General features: G+C 40.7%; 1 protein-coding gene across 4 annotated transcripts in view; it reads left to right on the forward strand.

Moving 5' to 3' along the window:
• GLYCTK (glycerate kinase) overlaps positions 1-23,986 on the forward strand; it is a 568,453-nt gene that overhangs the window by 465,276 nt on the left and 79,191 nt on the right. For all 4 annotated transcript variants that reach the window (XM_044078916.1, XM_044078919.1, XM_044078918.1 and 1 more), the window contains one exon: positions 9,547-9,698. In XM_044078916.1, the coding sequence (XP_043934851.1) occupies positions 9,547-9,698 (152 nt within the window). The remainder of the gene's footprint in view (positions 1-9,546; positions 9,699-23,986) is intronic.

Below are 23,986 nucleotides of genomic sequence, written 5' to 3' on the forward strand. Positions count from 1 at the left end.
CAGTTTCAAGTCAGTAACCACCTCTACGGGGGGCAGGGAAGCTGCTCAATGTTAGTCACTGCCACTGATGAACACAGAGACCCTCCTTCAGCCCAAGCAAAAATGGCCTCACAGAAACGACTATGCATTGCCATCAGTGGCATAACTAAAATACCTTGGTATAATCTTATCACTATGCACTGCCATCAGTGGCATAACTAAAATATCTTAGTATAATCTTACCACTATGCATTGCCATCAGTGGCATAACTAAAATACCTTGGTATAATCTTACCACTATGCATTGCCATCAGTGGCGTAACTAAAATGCCTTGGTATAATCTTACCACTATGCATTGCCATCAGTGGTATAACTAAAATACCTTGGTATAATCTTACACCAAAACCTCAACTTCTATCAACATGAACATCATACATATTACCTTGGTATAATCTTATACCAAAACCTCAACTTCTATCAACATGAACATCACATCACACACACTGCCCTGAATCAACTAAAAGTACCTTATAATTCCAATCTTTTCCTATGGAGGCAAGAAAACCCCTAGCTTTATAGGTAATAATACCAAAAGTTGAATTGCTGTTTATACTGAACTCAGTACAGAACACCTACAGTCTGTAAATAACAGTCGCTAAGACCTGTATGTTCATATCCCTAAATGGCCCTAGAGAACATCTCTGTAACACATTGAATAAGGCTACTAAATTGTTCTTACTGTCCAACCCTCTGCACAGAGTTACATCACAGGGAAGTTATCTATGCTGCCTGATCAAACTCAGACAGTGCCAACAATTGGTAAGACCATCCTTCATAAAGGTAGTAGAGGAAAAAGCATTTTCTAAATGCCTGGAGTTCACTAACACCACAAATCCAAAAACTTACCAAAGTCAATACATTCAAAAATAAACTGTGCATTGACTGTCCACTGAGTATAAGTGTTCATGCCTGGATGCAGGCTAACTGTGCAACTCGGATAAGTATGCGTCTGTACATACAAGTGTAACCTGTAGTAATCTTGTACAACATGACCATAAATTACTGCATATTACATGCTAAGGCATGTACATTCCAGTACTGCACTTATTTCTTCAGTGTCTTATCTCTGTATTACTAGTCTGTATGAATCACAGTTCTATATTAGACTATTATTATAGGTGACAATATATTTTATTTCCTTATAATTTATGCAGCGTTGGCTGTGCATTATTACTCGTTATGTTTATTACCAAGTCTGTGCTGAAACTATTGTTTCTTGTTAATTGTTAAAACAAGCATTGTTACTGCTAAATTGACCAGAATCAGTTCTGAAACGTGTCTTTGGACTAACTGACCAACCTGGTTAACGAAGGAACAATAAAAATGTAAAATCAAGCCAAGCAACAGTTTGGTACTGCTATCTGTTCTCTAGTAACATTTAAAGCAACAGTTCAGTACTGCTATCTGTTCTCTGGTAACATTTAAAGCAACAGTTCGGTACGGCTATCTATTCTCTTGTAACATTTAAAGCAACAGTTCGGTACGGCTATCTGTTCTCTGGGTACTGCTATCTGTTCTCTGGTAACATTTAAAGCAACAGTTTGGTACGGCTATCTGTTCTCTGGTAACATTTAAAGCAACAGTTCGGTATGGCTATCTTTTCTCTGGTAACATTTAAAGCAACAGTTCAGTACGGCTATGTGTTTTCTGGTAACATTTAAAGCAACAGTTCGGTACTGCTATCTGTTCTCTGGTAACATTTAAAGCAACAGTTCAGTACGGCTATCTGTTCTCTGGTAACATTTAAAGCAACAGTTCGGTATGGCTATCTGTTCTCTGGTAACATTTAAAAAAACAGTTTGGTATGGCTATCTGTTCTCTGGGTACTGCTATCTGTTCTCTGGTAACATTTAAAGCAACAGTTTGGTATCGCTGTCTGTTCTCTGGGTACGGCTATCTGTTCTCTGGTAACATTTAAAGGAACTGTTCGGTACAGCTATCTGTTCTATGGGTACAGGTATCTGTTCTCTGGTAACATTTAAAGCAACAGTTCGGTACGGCTATCTGTTCTCTGGTAACATTTAAAGCAACAGTTCGGTATGGCTATCTGTTCTCTGGTAACATTTAAAGCAACAGTTCAGTACGGCTATGTGTTTTCTGGTAACATTTAAAGCAACAGTTCGGTACTGCTATCTGTTCTGTGGTAACATTTAAGGCAACAGTTCAGTACTGCTGTCTGTTCGCTGGTAACATTTAAAGCAACAGTTCGGTATGGCTATCTGTTCTCTGGTAACATTTAAAGCAACAGTTCGGTATCGCTATGTGTTCTCTGGTAACATTTAAAGCAACAGTTTGGTATCGCTATCTGTTCTCTGGGTACGGCTATCTGTTCTCTGGTAACATTTAAAGGAACTGTTCGGTACAGCTATCTGTTCTATGGGTACGGGTATCTGTTCTCTGGTAACATTTAAAGCAACAGTTCGGTATGGCTATCTGTTCTCTGGTAACATTTAAAGCAACAGTTCAGTACTGCTATCTGTTCTCTGGTAACATTTAAAGCAACAGTTCGGTACTGCTATCTGTTCTCTGGTAACATTTAAGGCAACAGTTCAGTACTGCTATCTGTTCTCTGGTAACATTTAAAGCAACAGTTCGGTATGGCTATCTGTTCTCTGGTAACATTTAAAGCAACAGTTCGGTATGGCTATCTATTCTCTGGGTACTGCTATCTGTTCTCTGGTAACATTTAAAGCAACAGTTTGGTATGGCTATCTATTCTCTGGGTACTGCTATCTGTTCTCTGGTAACATTTAAAGCAACATTTCTGTACAGCTATCTGTTCTCTGGGTATGGCTATCTGTTCTCTGGGTACTGCTATCTGTTCTCTGGTAACATTTAAAGCAACATTTCTGTATGACTATCTGTTCTCTGGGTATGGCTATCTGTTCTCTGGGTACTGCTATCTGTTCTTTGGTAACATTTAAAGCAACAGTTCGGTAGGGCTATCTGTTCTCTGGTAACATTTAAAGCAACAGTTCGGTACGGCTATCTGTTCTCTGGTAACATTTAAAGCAACAGTTCGGTATGGCTATCTGTCCTCTGGTAACATTTAAAGCAACAGTTCGGTATGGCTACCTATTCTCTGGTAACATTTAAAGCAACAGTTCGGTATGGCTATCTGTTCTCTGGTAACATTTAAAGCAACAGTTCGGTTTGGCTGTCTGTTCTCTGGGTGCTGCTATCTGTTCTCTGATAACATTTAAAGCAACAGTTCGGTACGGCTATCTGTTCTCTAGTAACATTTAAAGCAACAGTTTTGTACGGCTATGTGTTCTGTGGTAACATTTAAAGCGGCAGTTCGGTATGGCTATCTGTTCGCTGGTAACATTTAAAGCAACAGTTCGGTACGGCTATCTGTTCTCTGGGTACTGCTATCTGTTCTCTGGTAACATTTAAGGCAACAGTTTGTTATGGCTATCTGTTCTCTGGGTATGGCTATCTGTTCTCTGGTAACATTTAAAGAAACTGTTCGGTACAGCTATCTGTTCTCTGGGTACGGCTATCTGTTCTCTGGTAACATTTAAAGCAACAGTTTGGTAGGGCTATCTGTTCTCTGGTAACATTTAAAGCAACAGTTCAGTACTGCTATCTGTTCTCTGGTAACATTTAAAGCAACAGTTCGGTACTGCTATCTGTTCTCTGGTAACATTTAAGGCAACAGTTCAGTACTGCTATCTGTTCTCTGGTAACATTTAAAGCAACAGTTCGGTACGGCTATCTGTTCTCTGGGTACGGCTATCTGTTCTCTGGTAACATTTAAAGCAACATAGATTCATAGATTCATAGATTCTTACTAAGCTAACTACCCTTGCAAGCCATTTTAAGCTTAGCCAATTATCCCTTGTGAGACTCAAACCCTGCACCTTGTGTTTGTAAGGCAAACACCTTAACCATTAGGCCACCCTCCCATTTCTGTACGGCTATCTGTTCTCTGGGTATGGCTATCTGTTCTCTGGGTACTGCTATCTGTTCTCTGGTAACATTTAAAGCAACAGTTCGGTACGGCTATCTGTTCTCTGGTAAAATTTAAAGCAACAGTTCGGTACAGCTATCTGTTCTCTGGTAACATTTAAAGCAACAGTTCGGAATGGCTATCTGTTCTCTGGGTACAGCTATCTGTTCTCTGGGTACTGCTATCTGTTCTCTGGTAACATTTAAAGCAACAGTTTGGTATGGCTATCTGTTCTCTGGTAACATTTAAAGCAACAGTTCGGTACGGCTATCTGTTCTCTGGTAACATTTAAAGCAACAGTTCGGTACGGCTATCTGTTCTCTGGTAACATTTAAAGCAACAGTTCGGTATGGCTATCTGTTCTCTGGTAACATTTAAATGAGCAAAGGTGAGGTTGTCATTCTGAAGAAAGAGGCTCAGCATTATATGCATGTAGCAAACAAGTCAGACACAAGATAGAAGATTGTCTTGCTGTCTGAGTATTTCCTGTCCTAGGATGGAAAAAATTGTTAGCCTGTATTAAATGAGTGGAACTTCATTGTAATACTGTAGGTGCCAGGAGTTCTTGTATATTTCGGTTGCCCCAGAAAAGCTTAGAACAAGATGATTACAAGATGTTATACTGATTTCATAATCTACTGGAATACTAGACAGTCAGGAATTGCTGAATAAAGCTAATTTTGTAAGAGAAACCAAAGAAATTATGAATTTACATTTGGCTATTTAGTGTTGGCTGCCAGAACATTCCTAGTTCCAGGTGGTGTACATTGAAACATTAACAGAGTAATTTGTATGTAGCTTGCATGATAAATTTAAATGCAAAAGGATGCAATCTTAACCAAATTAGAAACCAAAGTTTTATGCATTATAGCACCACCAAAGCAAGTGTAAGAGATGCCTTGGATCTGCAACATAATCTGTTCAAATGTGCTCTGGTTGCAGACTCGCGTATTGTATTCCTGGAATAAAGGCATTACTAGTTAGTACATAAGGCTGAGGATAAGTCCTAAGATGCATGAGACACAGAGACTTTGATGTTCCATTCTGCAACATAATCTGTTCAAATGTGTTCTGGTTGCAGACTCGCGTATTGTATTCCTCGAATAAAGGCATTACTAGTTAGTACATAAGGCTGAGGATAAGTCCTAAGATGCATGAGACACAGAGACTTTGATGTTCCATTCTGCAACATAATCTGTTCAAATGTGTTCTGGTTGCAGACTCGCGTACTGTATTCCTGGAATAAAGGCATTACTAGTTAGTACATAAGGCTGAGGATAAGTCCTAAGATGCATGAGACACAGAGACTTTGATGTTCCATTCTGCAACATAATCTGTTCAAATGTGTTCTGGTTGCAGACTCGCGTATTGTATTCCTGGAATAAAGGCATTACTAGTTAGTACATAAGGCTGAGGATAAGTCCTAAGATGCATGAGACACAGAGACTTTGATGTTCCATTCTGCAACATAATCTGTTCAAATGTGTTCTGGTTGCAGACTCGCGTATTGTATTCCTGGAATAAAGGCATTACTAGTTAGTACATAAGGCTGAGGATAAGTCCTAAGATGCATGAGACACAGAGACTTTGATGTTCCATTCTGCAACATAATCTGTTCAAATGTGCTCTGGTTGCAGACTCGCGTATTGTATTCCTCGAATAAAGGCATTACTAGTTAGTACATAAGGCTGAGGATAAGTCCTAAGATGCATGAGACACAGAGACTGTGATGTTCCATTCTGCAACATAATCTGTTCAAATGTGTTCTGGTTGCAGACTCGCGTATTGTATTCCTGGAATAAAGGCATTACTAGTTAGTACATAAGGCTGAGGATAAGTCCTAAGATGCATGAGACACAGAGACTTTGATGTTCCATTCTGCAACATAATCTGTTCAAATGTGCTCTGGTTGCAGACTCGCGTATTGTATTCCTCGAATAAAGGCATTACTAGTTAGTACATAAGGCTGAGGATAAGTCCTAAGATGCATGAGACACAGAGACTGTGATGTTCCATGCAGTTTCTATTCTCAGGTCCCAGTAACCTATCCCATCACATGGTTCATGTACCCTTACACATCTACTAATAACTACAAATGTTTGAGATTCTATGATTTATTTATTAGTTCAGCCTGAAATTTAATAGCATTTTTTTAATCTTAATGCACGTTGCAGCAAATGTTCAGTACGTTTCTGAAACTTCCAAATGCTTCTGAAACTGCATTGTTATCAAAGTAAAGCTTGGCACTTAAACTGAAAAAAAGTTACAACTTGTGCAGGAACGTAAGGACAAAGGAGCAGTACAAGGCAGGTGATGATAAAAGCCATAACACGCCTAGCGGTATACACCTTTAAGAAGACTTACGTAAATATTCGTGCCTCCCTTTTCAAGCACTTAGTAGTACTCAACTCACAAATCGAGCAGGGCTGCGCATGACGATCCTGGATGTAACATGGTGCCCACCCATCCAGTCATCAAGGCTAGCTTTAAACGTAGTCAGACAAGAGTGGCCATAAAGGTAGCTAAAGCAGTAGTTGACCCATAGTGGTAGCTTATTCCATGGGCTGTGAATACATGGAGTTAAGAACTTACAGTAGACTACCTCCTATCCAGCCTCTTTAACCAGCCATCAAATTTCTGCTGTAGCCCTAGCATGACAACAAAGAAGAACAACACTTCTGCCTCCTCTGGATTAAATAATGACAGACATTTGGGTTTTAGACTTCATATTCATTAAGAAATGCATACTAACACAAATCCTGTTATTCTAGCTGATTTATAACCTATAAATGCTATTTTGTATTCATTTTCTGATTAACCAGCCATTTGTTTATCCAGCCTAAGTTCCGGTTCCAGCAAGACCAGATTAAAGGGAGTCTACTGTATCCCTCCAGAGAGTCTTGTTTATTAGCGGGTAGATTTAGGTTCCCAGTGCAGGTGCTTGTAGAACTGCAGGTTTTGCAAAGAAGCAAGAAGTCAAACAGGAGGGAGTCTTCCATGGCTCAATAAGAGAGACACATGTCACTTCGTAGCCAGATGTAGGTGACTGATTATAAGAGAGACATACATCACTTTGTAGCCAGATGTAGGTGACTGATTATGAGAGAGACACACGTCACTTCGTACCCAGATGTAGGTGACTGATTATAAGAGAGACATACATCACTTCATAGCCAGATGTAGGTGACTGATTATAAGAGAGACACACGTCACTTCGTAGCCAGATGTAGGAGACTGATTATAAGGAAAGTCATGCTAATCTGTCATTTAAGTATTTAAGGCCTTTCATTTTATTGGTAAGGTGTCTTTGGGGCCTTTCTAGTTGAGCAATATGGTCAATTTATACATAGTAAAGGGGACACTGCATTCAATGATGGGTTTGATAAGGGAAGAATACAACTGCAGGATGACTTTTATTTGAATTTTGAAGATATTTCCTTGTAAGTTAACTGAGGGTGGAAGCTCAGAAACGCTGCCAGAAGAAATAGGATAATACTCATCACCTGTACTATATTTAAGGTGAAATAAGATGGCTAACTTATTGTAAATGATACAAGAAGCCTAACACTTATCAGTAAGGGAATCAATGTATCAAACACTTTGGAGAGTGCAGTGGTGCAGCAGTAGTGTTGTTGCCTCACAGCAAGAGGTTCTCTGGTTCGATTCTTGGCTGGGGTGCCTTCTGTGCAGAGTCTGCATGTCCTCCCTGTGTTCATGTGGGTTTCCACCGGGTGCTCCAGCCTCCTCTCACGTTACAAAAACATGCATCTAGAGCATTTCTCCCCGGGCCTTTGCTGAAAATTGGCTTAATTCCAAGTCGGACTTTCCTGGTTAACAAATGTTAAATAAAATAAAAAAGCACATTCTGTTTAAAAGGAGAGAGAACTTAGTATCCTGTTGAAATTTTAGTGCCTGAAACTGTGAGTCACAATTTTTAGGGGGGTGGGGGTGGCTGCACTTCCTGCACCGCTACTGCTAAAAAAATATCCCTGAGGCTGCTACACTTTAAACAAAAGAAAAAAACAAAGATGGCATTTTTTTTTGAAATTTTGGGGCTCACAGTTACGTTCATTAAAATTATGAGAAGCCTGCAGGGGAACACAGTGACTGAACTGCAGTATGATGTTATCACTTCAAAATTGTAGTCGTTTAACTACTGTATACTACCATTAATACACAGTCATGTTGTGCATTATGCAAAATATAGTCAGTTTTACCCTGTGTATGTACTCAGTGTTAGCTCTTGTGACCAAATCCCAGCAGGAGTGAGTGCATCCCTGCATAACCAACACCTGTCCCATGTTATTTGCTAAAATGACTTCTGTGGAAGATGAAGACACTTAGTTTGGCCTTATGCTTTGACTCACTGTAGCTGTGATGTGGTTATACAGTAACACACACACCATTTGATAAGTATTGCTGAGGTGTAGTGATACTGCATAGTACAATACAGGTGTCACTGATTTTCTAGTTCACTGTACTTTCAGACCCTTCCATACCCTTGAGGCTGTTTTCCAAAAATTTCTCCTTGCAGCCATCGTGATACCATAGATACCATCTCTTAGACCATTCCACCTGTGTGTTGTTCAGCATCTAGTGGTAGGTTTAAGCACAATGACCAACTGGGCCAGTCTTGTTGCTGCTCTTAGAACTGGAGGATAAGTTGTTGTGGTGTGAAATCATTTTGAGGTGTTCTTGTTGTGGTGGTATGACCTCATTCTGAGGTGTTCATGTTGTCGTAGTGTGACATCAGTCTGAGGTGTCTGTGTTGTCATGGTGTGACATAATTCTGAGGTGGCATTGTGCTGGCGTGGTATCATTATGAGGTGGCCTTGTTATAGTGGTGTGACATCATTCTGAGGTGGCCTTTTGGTGGTATGACATCGTTCTGTGGTGGCCTTGTTGTGTCATCATTCAGAGATGGTTTTGTTGTGATGGCGTGACATCATTGTGAGGTGGTCTTGTGGTGGTGGTGTGGCATAATTCTGAGGTGGCCTTGTTGTGATGGGGACATTTGTATCTCTTGTAGGCAGGACTAGTGCACACTAACACCAATAACTTCTACTCTTTATACACACACGCGCGCGCACACACACACACACACACACACACACACACACACACACACACACACACACACACACTGTTATTCCTTAAAGGTCTGCTGCAGTTAACATTGCCTAGTTTACATTATGGGTTCATGAAGTCTCCAGAAAGATGGCTACACGTGGGCTGTGCCCTAACTCAGTGGGTCCCCCAACATTATCTTCTCCCCAGAAATGCTGTTTAGTGCCACAGGCACAAGTCTAACAGTAGAGCTGGGGAGCTGGTCTAGTGCTGAAACATGGCACACTGTGATGTAACATATTATTTTAAAACCTAACGCAATGTAAGCAGTCTGATACTAATGACATAAATGCTTAGCAGGGTTCTGTGCTGATGTTAAGTACAGTGAAGTATTGTACAGATTGGTGAATATAATACAAGAGTATGACACTGTTGTTGTGCAGCTACAGGAAAAGATTAAGAATACTTACATTTTTTTCCTTAACAGGGAGATGCTGACTGCGCCACATAGCAAGATTCAGGTGATCGAAGGAGCAAAGCATAATCTTCCTGATGAAGATTCACTGCGAGCAGCAAACCACATCAGACTTCTCGCGGAGAGACTAACGGCTGATAATCTTCTCGTAGTGCTCATCTCAGGTAGTGTGACCCAGACTCCAATCCTGTTATTGCATTTATTAGCTCTTTTTCAGGCAGTATAGTAGAGAAATACATTTCATGCACTGCAGCTTTAGGTTGCGCAGTATTATGTGAATAGCAGAATAGTACATACTCACAAATCCATCTCTTGTGTTAGGTGCTGTTTAAAGAGTTTATTTCTGCCATCGATGTGCTTCTCTTGTTAACTGCTGCACCATCACTTTGTCTGCCCTCTATCTTTTAGCTGTTTTTGGCATTGCTCAGTGTTGCAGCATTTTTCTAGCTGCTGCTTCATAATTCTGTTCATAGTTGCAGCTTTTGCAAATCACTTTATTTTGTTTGGGGGGGGGTGGGTTAATTGATTCCCAAGCCAGGAGTTAATACTCCCACAGAATGCAACAGGTGTGGTGCATTTAAGAACTAGTATTGCTGGCATGTTTTTCCAGTACCTTCTATTATTCCTCTGCAACTGATGGCCTTTTAGAAGAGAAATGTTGTGGCATATGTATTAATGTTTCAGATTTGGGTGAATGACGCATTGCTTTCAAAATGGGTGCTTCAGTGGAGAAACTAAAGGGGGTAATAGGTTGACTAGTCAGGAGAAAGGACAAAGTGGGAGTGGACAGGAGAAGGCAGTAGGGAGGTGGTAGATAGGATAGGATAGGGTAGGATAGGGTAGGGCGAGAGAAGGGAGTGAGGAGAACGGTAAAGTACAGGAGCATGGAGGTACTACAAGAGAACAGGGAGAGTAAAGCCTTGTCTGTCAGTTAGTGCAGACAGTTAAGGCTAGCAGGCCTGCTTCATGTACAGTAGAGAGTCAGTTATCCAAAACATCAATTATCCGATCACAGCCTTCCAAATTTTTGGGTAGGAAAAATCATAACATCTGAATATGTAAATGTTATATGTATTTGCTTGTGCATGTTTTTTGAACTTGTAGCCCGCTCATGTGTGAACAGTATTCTTTATTGTCCACTGGAATCACTGAATGTTTGAAAAGTGTATTCCCTGTGTGCAGAAAAAACAAGATTTTAGAAGTTTTTTTATCCTGTTCAAATATATGTTTGATTATCCAAACAACCATAGATCCCAATTAGTTTGGATAATTGACTCTCTACTGTAGTTCATGTTTTAATTCCCTCACTCTCTGTGTACTTATTTTGTGATTCTGAGAAAGTCACTTAACCAGACAGTGCTCTGCGGCAATTGGGAATTTGGGCTAGGATCCTTAATGGTCACCTGGAGCTCATGCCAAGTAGCAAAACATGAAGCTATGAACATGGGCAATCGAGTGAGGTACTACAGCGGTATTTGTAGGGAGAAGGTGGGATGTACATCCAAAAGAAGGATGAAGCCATAGATTCAAACAGCAGTAACAGAAGATGAAGAACCGACAGCACCAGAGGTGGCCTTGCAGGAACCACCACCATGAGGAGAGCAGAAGTACCTGGGGAGGGGCTGTCAGCCATATGGGAGGGATAGAGAATCTAAGGGGCAAACAACGAGGAGGAATTATAGGACTACATCAGGCACAGAAAAGGGGTTATATAGCGCATAGGAAAAGTGGCTGGCGTCGTGGAATCGAAGGGATATAGGTTGCAGGTAGCAGGAGTACTGACAATGTGCACTGAAACACAATTAGCTGAGTGCATATTACAGATGTAACAAAGGACTGAAAGTCATTACATGGAACTACATTATACTGAAAACAGGAAGAACAGAAAAAGTCAAATACCTGTATATAAAATGTAAGTTATCCGGACGCGCATGTTCCATGCTGCGCCCCATAGTATGGTGGTGGTCTGTTCCTCCACACTGCCTTGTCTTTATTATTCTATCTCCAGTATCTGTATAGTTTAAAATAAGTGCAGTTATCTACATCTCTTCAAAATTAGATCTTTTTTGAAATTTTTATAGACTTTAGAGCTGTAATAACTTGGGATGTGGTAGCAAAGCCACCTAACTCTGGGGTAGTTGCCACCTGTAAAACAATGTTTATATTTTAGTGGGTTACTTTTTTATATTTATTATTTTCAGTACAGTGTGTTTGCACATAATAACTTGAATAATTTGATTAGATGTGTTACTTAATTGGTTCTTCATAAATAATCGTATAATTAATCTCTGGTTGAAGTTACAGATGGATGAAACCAACTGGTTGAAACTTCAGCTGGACAAAGTAAGTGATTATTATTATTTATCGATTTTATGCAGGGGTGAAAACCCCTTGCATTTCCCATGTGGAGGCTTTGCCACCCCCCATCCCTTTCATAAATATACTAGTTCGACAGTTGCACAAGCAGAGAAAAGTGACAAACCAAAAATGAAGCAAACCACTGCCAGCACACAGACAGAGCCTATGCTGGCACTGATTTTGTATGGGGAACAGCAACTAGGAAGATGGGGAATGGGAAAATGTACACGGGGCTGAAACCTCACCCAGTGTGCACTTGAGCAAGGGTAGGGAAGCCCATTAGCTCTTTGGACTGAAGATACTACTTTTCCATACTGCTAAAATTATGTACTCTAACAAATTACATTTTTGTGCATAATCATGTTTAAGTTCTTATATTAGTACTTTTTATATCCTCAGTGAATCTAAAAGTCATTCATAGATTGTAGTGTGAGACTCTTCTATACGTAAGGCCTCCATTTAGCCCTATGGGTTTCACTTGATTGTATTACGTTATTGCTACCTGTTTGCTTGCTTTATGAGGGACTGTGACTTGTAGAGTCGGTCATCTGGTGGTGGCAGTCAGGGCAGCGTTCTCTCATCCTCTGCTCTGGATAGTTGTGTCTCTATAAGGATAACTTCCCAAGAGTAAAGTATCAGTGTGATATGTGGTCCTACAGGTCTCACTGAGGTATAAAATCCAGATGATCTTTTTAGTGGAATTATGAATTAATTAAGCTTTTTAAGATAGAGAACAGTAGTCAAAGTCAAGTCAACTTTACTGTCAGTCAGACATATACAGCAATGCAAGCTGAATGAAATTACGTTGCTTTGGGCCCCGTGCAAGAAATAACAATGACCATGTAGTTTGTATGCCATTAAGACTAATGCACATACAGTAATAATTAAAATATTGACAATACAATATATTACCACAATTGGACAGGAAGACATTAGACTATCATAGGTTCATACTAGGCTATCTGCCCTGGGGCAATTATAAGCCTAGCCCGATTCTATATGGCTTACGCCACCCCTTGATTTGAGTATACTGTGCCCTTTTTAAGGTTTAGTTTACTGTGCCTCTGTCTAATAGTGACACGGGAGTAATCCCTGGGACAAACCTACGATCCCCCATCCACTTATCGAGATTCTTCTTGAAGAGATTCAGTGAGGTGCTCTGCCTCACATGAACTGGAATTCTATTCCAGAGCGAAGGGAGCCTCTGGGTTATGAACCTGTCCCTCCAGCAAGTTCTATTTATTTCTGTGCTGAGGTTCAAGTCCCTCGAGTGTGTGGCTCTAAGGGATTTAGATTTACTGAGGTGGAGCATGTCCATTAATTCTGGATTTGACATAGCTTTGTATGTCAGGCATAGATCGCCTCGAAGTAGGCGGTATGCAACTGAGTAGAGTTGGAGTTTTTTTAACCGAGCAGTATATGGCATCTGTTTGAAACCCTTGATCCTCTTGGTGAGATACTTTTGGGGTCTTTCTAATTGCTGCAGGTGTCGGGTAAAGTACATCCCAAAAGGGGCATTGTATTCTATGATGGGCCTGATGAGGGATGAATAAAGGGGCACGATTACCTCTCTTGATCTAGATGTGAAACCCTTCGTGATGAGAAGGTCTTTCTAACCACTTTGGCAATGTGGTTTTCAAAGGAGAGATTACTATCAACTTGGGTCCCCAGGTCCCTAATAACTTTCTCTGTACTTAATGGGTTTCCGCCTATGTGGTAATTTGTGGGCACATTGTTTTTGCCAAAGGGTATGACTATACATTTTTTGGCATTTAGCTTTAAACCATGGCGCTGGCACCAGTTATCTGTCTCTGTGAGACCTTTTTGAAGGATGTTTGTGTCAGCTGCAGAGTTGATTATGGCGCCCAGTTTGCAGTCGTCTGCGAACTTGGTGAGCCATAGTCCTTCCACGTTTGCCTGTACCTCGGAAAAGTATATACTGAACAAGAGTGGTCCCAGGACAGAACCCTGTGGGACGCCACTTGTGACCGGTTTCGAGTCTGACATGGCTCCAGCAACTCTCACTCTGTGGGTTCTGTCTTTGAGCCAGTTTGCAACCCATCTTGTGACATAGGGGTTTATATTTAAGCTGGATAGCTTATCTATGATGCCCGAGTGGGGTATTGTGTCAAATGCCTTTGCAAGGTCCAGATAGGCTGTGTGGACTACCTTCCCTTCATCTATGGCTTTGGTGACTGTTTCAAAGAAGTCAACCAGGTTCAAAAGGCAGGATCTGCCCTTGACAAAGCCGAACTGGGTAGGATCTAGTGTCTGTAGGTCCCCAATGTTTTTGTTTATGAGCTCCATGATGATCCTCTCCATAGCCTTGCAGACTAAGCTAGTCAGGCTTATGGGGCGATAGTTTCCAGGGTCCGTAGAGGCTCCACCTTTGTGGAGTGGGACCACTGTTGCTGTACGCCATTCTGTGGGCACATATCCTGTAGTGAGGCTGAGATTGTATAGCTGTTTTATTTGAGGGATTAGTTCCTCTTGTAGTTCATGTAGGACGCAACCTGGGATGCCATCTGGTCCCATGGAAGCAGTGTTTTTTGCTTTGGAGAGGGCATCCTTCACCTGAGCATCTGAGATGTTTGGGAGGCAGCCCTCTTCTGGGATAAATACTTGCTCTTTTGGGGGAGAGGGGGGGAGTTTGCACTGAACCTGTCTGCCATGATATTGGCGATGTCTGTGAGTTCAGTGTATTTTTTGTCATTTAGAATCAACTCAGAACAAGTCTGGGAGTTGCATCCCAGGTTTCTAACATAACTGAAAAAAGCCTTATGATTGTCTTTGGTGTCCTGTTCAATTTTTCTCTCGAAGCTGGCCTTGGAGGATTTTATGAGGGATCGTAATTTTTTGCTAGTACTGATCAGAGATGCCTTCCTTATTAGGGATTTTGCTTTATCATGTAGTAGCTTCCTCCTTCTGTTGTACAGTTTATTTATGGCAGAGGTCCACCAGACTGGACGCCTGCCTTTGGATGATTGGGTCTTGGTTTTGTTTGGGATAGCATGATCCATGCATTCCTGAAGATGTCTGTAGAATGCATTTATATAGGATTCTGCAGTTTAGGCTGTAGTTTCCACTGGCCCTGGGGCCTTGAAGGATTCCACTTCGGTTTTGAGAAGTGAGAAGTTCGCTTTTGAGAAGTTTTTCACTGTGGTTTTCTGGGCTGGGGGTGGGGTCGGGATGTGGACATCCAGTGAAATTAATTTATGGTCTGATCTTACCAATGAGGGATATACTTCTGGTGTGGAGCATAGAGTCCCCATGTTGGTAATGATCAGGTCTAGTATGTTGTCCCCTCTTGTGGGAGTGGTGACTAGTTGTTCCATAGCATTTGAGTTTATAATTTCCAGGAATCTTTGGGCTAAGGTGCTGGGGCTTTAGTAGTGCTCCCAGTCAATGTTTGGGTAGTTGAAGTCGCCCAATATAATGGTGTTTGGAGAGATCTTCATGTTCTCCAATGTTTTCAGGAAAGCCGAATGGGATTCCTGACTTTGAGAGGGTGGTCTGTAGGATGCTATAAACTGAAAAGCAGTCTTGCCCACTGTTAGTTGCACATGGATGGTCTCCGATACTTCGTGCAATGCCACTAACCTGGAGGTGTGGATATCCTTGATAAATAAGGAAACTCCCCCTCCTTTTGTGGTTCGGTCCGGGTTTTGGGGCCGAAAAGCATGATACGAGGTATAGCCTGGTAGTGCTGGGGTGCTCTCTGGAGCCTTGAACCAGGTTTCTGTCACTGCATAGATATCGATGTTCTCCATACTGAGGAGAGCTTCGAGTGCGTGCATCTTGAGGTTAAGACTTCTGGCGTTTAGCAGCATTACCCTTAGTTTCTTGTTCCTTGTGCTGTCTATGGGGGTGGGTTTGACTTTTGAGCCTTGCCTAAAAAAGGCAATATGGGGGTGGCAAGAGCCTTTGCCAATATCCGAAAGCCCAGTGGTGACAGGTGCAAGCCGTCCCTAGCGAAGCAACGTGGCTTGTCGATCATGTCATCCCAAGCTGACAGACACTGGATCCCCTTTGAATGACACCAAAATTTTAGCCAATTGTTAATATCGATCATTTTGTCTTTGTACTGTGGCATCATTCTAGGTGAGGGTAAGATGCTGCTCAAGGTCAGGGTCATACCAGCCTGGGCTACATGATCAGAGAGCTCCTCTATGTCTCTTTTCATGTAGTCCAGGGAGGAACGTCTCAGGTCATTCACACCAGCATGTACAATGACTGAGTCATATTTGTATTTGCTTTGGAGTGACCTGAGTGCTTGCGTTATGTGTCGGATCCTAGCACCCGACAGGCAGCTCACCGTGACCTTCTCTTTATTCAGCCTGGTGAGCGGGACGTCAGTGTGTCTGACAATAGAGTCACCTATAACAAGAGTATCAGGTGTGTTATTCAGCCTTAAGGGCTGTGGCTGCTTGGCACACTGACTTTGTGGGTTATGTGTTGTGTGTGTTTTGTTTTGAGGTAGCGTTTGCTTGGATGTCTGCTTTGGAGGTCTCTGTTGCTTAGGTAGATTTTTATTTAGAGCCTCCGAGTATGTTTTTATGTATTTATGTGTTTGGTTCGCTGATGTGGTGGGACTGTGTGATACTGGAATTGTGTTGTGTGAGGTTACCTTCTCCTCCTGACTGGTTACACCAGTTTTGAGATGAGAGAGCTCAGCCTCCAGTTTGGCTAAATAGTTGCATCTCTCACATATATTTGAACCTGTTTGGAGGAGGAGAGGGTTGTCCGTGTACATGAGACAGTTGTAACATTGCCTCAAAATTCCCAGATTCACCAGCTGGACTGGAGAGGAAACCACTGACTGACCTTTGGACATGCTAGAGTAACAGGGAAACTGAATTTAAGACGGACCAATAGAGGACAGGGTAATCGTAGGGAGTATAAGAGTAAGTAGTGCTTATGGTTTAATAGTGCTAACTTGTAGGATTACTTAATTTGACCAGTGAAGGGCCTTAGAATGAGAATATGGTGTTTAAATTGAGAGATAGAGCAGTTCTAAGGGGAAAAAGTGAAGAGCAGACTTTGTGGAGCCAGGAATAGTTTAAACCCAATTAGGCGGCGCTGCCCGTTGTTGCGCTATGCTCAAAAACGTGCAAAACCACGCAAAAGAGGGTTTTAAGAGAGGAAGATGAAGGAGTTTTGGAATTGACCCAAAATGGCCAATAAAACTACAGTTTCAAGTCAGTAACCACTCCCACAGGGGCAGGCAGGCTGCTCAATGTTTTTCACTGCCACTGATCAACAGAGAGACTTTCCTTTAGCCCAAGCAAAAAATGGCCTCACAGAAACTTACAAACAGTTCAAGAACAGCAAGCCTGTAACTGAACTTTTTTAAATCTCAAAAAGTGGGAAAAAAGCAAGATTTTTTTTTTTTTTGTTTTTTCAGAGATAGCAGAGGTTAACAAGTATCAACAAGTTATAACAGTGCAGTAAATGACCCCACACAAGAGTACTACGCCAAAGACAGATTAAATGCAAGTTTTGAGAAAAAAACTATTTTAAAAATAAGTGCAAACAGGAAATTCAGTAAACAGCTCTAGGTTGTGCGCTAAATACAGTTACTAATGCAGAAATCAAATTTAACAAGCCAGAAAATGCTCAAAATAGGCGGCTATGCAGAAAAACTTAGCAAGTAAACCGAGGAAAAAGTCTCAAAAGTGGCTCCTTTCTTCTCTCAGCGTTTTCTCCTCTTGGTGGGTGCTTCACCAACAGCCAACAAGCCTGAAAAGACACCAAAACCATGAGGCAACCAGGTTTTAAGAGAGGAAGAGGAAGATGAAGGAGTTTTGGAATTGACCCAAAATGGCCAATAAAACTACAGTTTCAAGTCAGTAACCACTCCCACAGGGGCAGGCAGGCTGCTCAATGTTTTTCACTGCCACTGATCAACAGAGAGACTTTCCTTTAGCCCAAGCAAAAAATGGCCTCACAGAAACTTACAAACAGTTCAAGAACAGCAAGCCTGTAACTGAACTTTTTTAAATCTCAGAAAAGTGGGAAAAAAGCAATATATATATATATATATATATATATATATTATACTAGTAGGTGTTGCAAGACTATGACTTCACATTGTGATTGCTTGGAATATTACACTTCATCACTTGTAGTGTGACATATTCTGATGTTCATATTGTACATGTATGGAGTGGTGACTCACTCCTGACTTAGAATATTGCACTTCATCAGTTGTAGTGCGATATATTCTGATGTTCATATTGCACATGTATAGACTGGTGACTCACTCCTGACTATTGTAGATTCAGGAAGTAATGGCATAAGAAATCAGGCTAACTGTACCAGTTATTGAAGCAATTTGCCAGAGTGATTACTGTAGCTAATACTTCATAGCAAGTGGTATATTGATCTAATTATTCACTGTCATGCCTGGCATTCAAGTTCAGCAACCTTATGGATAGAGGAAAGAAGCTCCTGTTCAGTCTAGATGTTTTGCAATGTAAGCTGTGATACTGCCTGCCTGAGGAAAGCAGGAAGTACATGCCATGGACAGGGTGAGTGAGATTGTTGATTATCTTCCTAGCCCTTCCCACTCACTGTGTCTCATGCAGATCATCCATGGATGAGAGCGAGGAACCAATGACTTCTTCTGCTGTCCTTACTACCCTCAGGAGAGCCTTGCGGTCAGATGCTTTGCAGTTACCATACCAAACTATGATGTTATTTGAGAGGATGCTCATGATGGTCCCCCTGTAGAAGGCTTTTAAGATGGACTGAGACAGGTTTGCATTCCTCAGTTTCTATAGGAAGTGCACACATTGTTGTGCCTTCTTCACTGTGTGGCTAATATGAGTCGACCAAGATAGGTCATCTGAGTTGTACACCCCCAGGAACTTGGTTTTTTTGACCCTTTCGACTGCCACCCCCTTAATTTCCAGAGGTTGATATATCTCCTGAGGCCTCCTGAAGTCCACTATTAATTATTTGGTCTTGCTTACATTTAAAGCCAGATTGTTGCTGTCACACCAGCCTATCAGATGCTTCACTTCATCACTGTAAGCTGTTTCATCACCATTTCTGACAAGACCTACGACAGTGGTATCATCTGCAAACTTGATGATTTTGTTGGATTCATGCTTGGCCATGCAGTTTTGTGCCAACAAGGTGAACAGCAGAGGACTCAGGACACAGCCCTGAGGGACACTCATGCTCAGTATAATATTGATTGAACTGTTATTCCCACACATACCTTTTGGGATCTCTTGATGAGAAAGTCCAGTTTACAGTTACATGGGGAGGGGGTGTTGATGCCCAACTGGCAATATTAAACACTTACAAAAATTACCAGCAACAACAAAAGGAGATTAAGTACAATTAGTAAGGAATTGAAACTAAAAAATATGAGAGAGGAAATCTGTTTATGAAGAAAAAACGTTGTGTGAAAATAAGTCTGGTATAAAAGATTATAACAAACACCAAACAACATTTCGTCTGAACCGTAAAGGTCAATAGTAAGGTTCATGATCCTAAAATGATAGCGAGCAGTTTCAGCAGTTATGTTATCAATACTGGTGCTAGTGATTATAAAGCAAATATTTTGAATTGTGAGTGCATTATTACAGCAGAAACTCCATCCTCATAATCACGAAAACCTTAAATAATATTAAAAAATGGCATCTATTGATCTTCAGAATATTCCAGATATTTTGCTGTGTAACATCACGGAAATTATTGTCTCAATAAGTGTATTTTCAATAAACGTCTTCAGACTGGTATTGGTCCAGGAGCATGAAAAATATCCCATATAACACCAGTTTGTAAACATGGCGCTAACGATGAGATTGAGAACTGTCACCCAGTAAGCCGAACTTCCATTTTAGGCAGATGTTTTCAGCTGTGAATTATTGCCATCACAAATGTGAAAGGTAATGCATTTGGTTTAATGGCTATCCATTAACCTACATTTATAAAGGGTACATCAATATTAATGAATTTAAATGAATTTTAGGATCATATTACAATGGCTCTAGATATGGGTTTGTCATCAGGTGTCATTTAGTTAGATTTAGCAAAACACTTTGACACCCTGCTCCATTCTGTCATTTATTTATTTTACATTTGTTGACCGGGATTGTCCGACTGAGCTGAAGAGCCCTTTTTCAGCGGAGGCCTGGGGAGAAAAGCTCCAACATATTAAACAATTTTCATTATAAATTAGCATTAAACAGAAATGTTACAGGATTATTACAAGGCATTAAAGTAGCAATACAATGTTATACAGTGTCAATAATCAGGAGTATAGCATGACTATTTCAAGATGTATAAACAGAAATATGTCATTAAGATGAGTATAGTTTTTTGGGGTAAGTGGTTACAAAAACCCAGTTTTATCATGATGTAGTTGCATGAAAGCAAGACAGTTACAATTGAATGTTTCTCTGAGATGATTTGCTTAATAGATTTTACAAGACAGTAGAAAGAGTAGTCAAGGAAGATTAGAGAGAGCCAGTGAGAAGAGTGAGTTAAGGGCAGAAAGTAGATTAAGGTATGAGAAGTAGGGGATGTTTAAGGGGGGAGAGTGCAGTGGCAGGACCAGTGACTTTTAAAGTGCTCTTTGGTGTCTGTCTTAAATTGTTTAAGATGTGTAAGGGTCCAGATTTATAGTGGGAGCCTGTCCCAGGCAATAGTGGGGTGATAGCTGTACATGTTGCATCTAAAGTTGGACTTGGGTTTGTAGATTTGTAGTAGGTCTTGTTAGAGCTTCGGAGAGGTCTTGCGGGAGAATAATGGGAGATGAGAGGGGATAGTGCTGGGCAGTAGGAAGGCTGGTATAGGATAACATGGATGATCTGGAGCTGAGAGAGAAGAAGCCAGTTTAATTGTTTAGAGAGAGAGACAGTGATGGGATTTGTAGGTTTGTTGTAGGTAGATTCGAGTTTGGTCAGGAGTGCTGAGTTAAGATTTGTGAGAATTTGAGAATTGTACATTAGACTGGGTAGAAGGTAGGTAAGAGAGAGTGATCTTGGCTTCAGAGGTAAGGAATTTCTTGTTATGGTAAAGGAGCCCTAGTTTTGAATGAGCCTTTCTGATACAGTTATTAACTTCTTCTTCTTTCGGCTTTTACCAGTTAGGGCTCACCACAGCGGATCATCTGTCCGCTCATGATTGGCAGTGGAGTTTTTATGGTGTTGAGTTGCCAGCCTGGCGTCCAACCTTCCACAGAAGGCACACACATGCACGCATTCACACCTAGGGCCAAATTAGAGTGTCCAGTCCACCTACAGCATGTGTTTGGGATGTGGGAGGAAACCCCATGCGACCACAGGGAGGACATGCAGACTCCGCACAGAAGGCACCCCAGCCGAGAATCTAACCGGAAAACCTCTTGCTGTGAAGTGGCAATGCTAACCGCTGCACCACCGCGGACAGTTATTAACATGCAAGTCAAATTTAAGCTGATCGTCGATGGTTACGCCTAAGAGCTTAGTGCTAGATTCTACCTGAATGGGAGTGTTATTAAGGGTCTGTATGGAGAAGGAGGGTTTAATATTATTGAACTATTTAGGTAGGATGAGTAACAGCTTTGTTTTTTAGGGTTAAGGATGAGCTGATTGTTGGAGAGCCATGTTTCAACTAAAAGATGCCTGAGTAGCTGAGAAGAGCTTAGAGGGAGAGTTGGCTGTGGTGATGACTGTAGGGCAGGAGGTATAGAGCTGATTAGTAAATATATTAAAAAGTAAAGGCTCTAGGATAGACCCTTGAGGTACACCCATTTTTACAGGGATAGGAGGTGAGAGTGCAGAGTGCCATCTCGCTGATTGAGATCTGTCAGTGAGGTAGCTGGAGAACCATGTAACAGTATCAGAGGAGAAGTTGAGGTTATGCAGTTTGTGCAACAGACGAGAGTGTGAGACAGTGTTGAAAGCTTTTGAGAGGTCCAAGAATAGGCAAGAAATAAGTTTATGGTCGTCCATGGGTATAGAAACAGTGTTGAGGAAGGGTAATAGAGCTGTAGTGGTGCTATGTTTGGGTCTGAAACCATGTTGAGTGGGTGTAAGCAGATTTTCCTGTATTAGATACTGCATAATGTGTTTATGAATACACTTTTTCTAGTACTTTAGAGAGAGGGGAGAGGACAGAGTGATTATTTAGGATAGATACAGGGAGAGCAAGAGAGTCAGCTGCTAGTAGAAGAAAAGTGGAAGGAATATTGTCAGCTGATGCTGAGCATGGTTTTAATTTAGAGAGTAGAGTTTTGATGTAGCTGGTGAGTACAGGTTTGAGGGAGAAGGTATTTGAGGAGATAGTATTAGGAGTAGGTTCAGTAAAGTTGGAGATGTTAGTAGTAGAGGAGTTTGGGTTAGGGTTCAGTAGCTTAGATATTGAATCGATAAAATAGGTATTGAAGATAGTGGCAGTTTCTTCAGATGTCTTGTCTGGGCATGGATTGGGAGAGCTAAGATTACCGGGATGTAATATTTGGTTAATTGAGTCATTCCTAAAACTAGGAGGATGCTAATATTAGTTCAAATATTATTAGATGGATTAAGTCATGGTTGACTGGAAGGCCTTATTTGGTGGTAATAGAAGGAATTAAGTTCCGGATGTTTACTAATTAAGTTGGGTATTCTTCAGAGGTTGGTCCTGGGACCTAACCTGTTTAATATTTTATTTTCAACTGTTCACAAAATGAATACTGTTGACTTTCAAAATATGCTGATGACTGTAAAATATATATTTTTAATTTGTAGTGAACACGACTTCTGTTACATTAGTAGTTATATGGAAATAGGTATGTGAGCTGAACTGACATTCTTAAATTTATTACTAACAAATGTGTTTCGTAATTCAGAAAGCCTAAAATTGTATATCCTGTTCCCTTGTCTATAATAAGAGAGCAGAACATTTTAAAGACCTGGATACATTTCTGTCTAATAATTTTTACTTAGGAAAATATGCTGATGTAATAACAACTTGGGTCTGTGATGAAAAACTTACCTTCTACAGATACTGTGTGCATGACCGTTGTGTATAAGGCTTGTATCAGCCCAGTTCTACAACATGCTAATGTTTACTGTTCCTACAACATGGGGCAACATGGATTACTGGAATCCATGCAGAGGAATTTCATTAAGAAAATATTAGAAACCATGTAAATAGTTTAGCTTATATAGCCTGAGATAAGGTAATGTGGGTATTTAATGTGTTTTACCACAAGTTTATATTAAATATAAAAGCAGATCACTGCTGTTATCCACCTAGAAAGAATGATTTGAAGCTCCATATTAGGAAATGTAATAACACATTTAAGATGAACCTTTATAACCTTAAACATTCCTCAACTGTGGAACAGGATACCTGCTTGGATTAAGTTATCCAGTAACAGAAATAAAGTTAAGTAAGTTGTGATCACTGGCTTGGTGTCCAGGTGTATGATCCTGAAATAAGTTAATTCATGTTCTTTGATGGCCTCTGACCTAAACACTGTATTTTTATGAACTTACTGTGGCAAACATTCTGTTATCATTCTGTTCATTTATAGTGTGAAAAATGCTTTGTAATAACAAAAATAAAATAGGGAGAAGTGTAGTTAAATGGGGAGGAGTAGAAGCATTCCATAAGTCTGAAAAATCCTATATAGTTCAATGCTATATGAATGCTGTCAAACTCTATCACCACTGATATAATGACAGGTCAGAAACTGAGAGTTTGAACATGCTTTCATGAAAAATGTAGTTGGAAGGACTTGATTTGAAATGCAAGGTAAATGTTGTTTCATTATGAGCTATTTCTTTGCACATTAATGTGTTATGGTGCCAGTTAAGTAAAATTCCACATACAACATAAATGGCATATGTTTCCTAATAACATTACTAGGAAATGCTTTTGGTGCATTATATCATGAAGTCTTTTATTTTTGCAGTAACACATGCAGCACTTTCTGCAGTTAGTGCAGAATATTAAGGCTATCAGCTGTTAACTAGATGCTTCTTGTAGTCGAGGGTTTGATTCCTTCAGCCTCCATTTGCTTACTGTGTAATTCTGAGTAAGTCATTTAATCAAACAATGCTCCCAGGTTGAGACTGAAAAAGGTCCATGTAGATCAGAGCTCTACCCC

The sequence above is a fragment of the Protopterus annectens genome, chromosome 7.part1, assembly GCF_019279795.1.
Source record: "Protopterus annectens isolate FY-2018-M chromosome 7.part1, PAN1.0, whole genome shotgun sequence".
NCBI classification, from domain to species: domain Eukaryota; kingdom Metazoa; phylum Chordata; order Ceratodontiformes; family Protopteridae; genus Protopterus; species Protopterus annectens.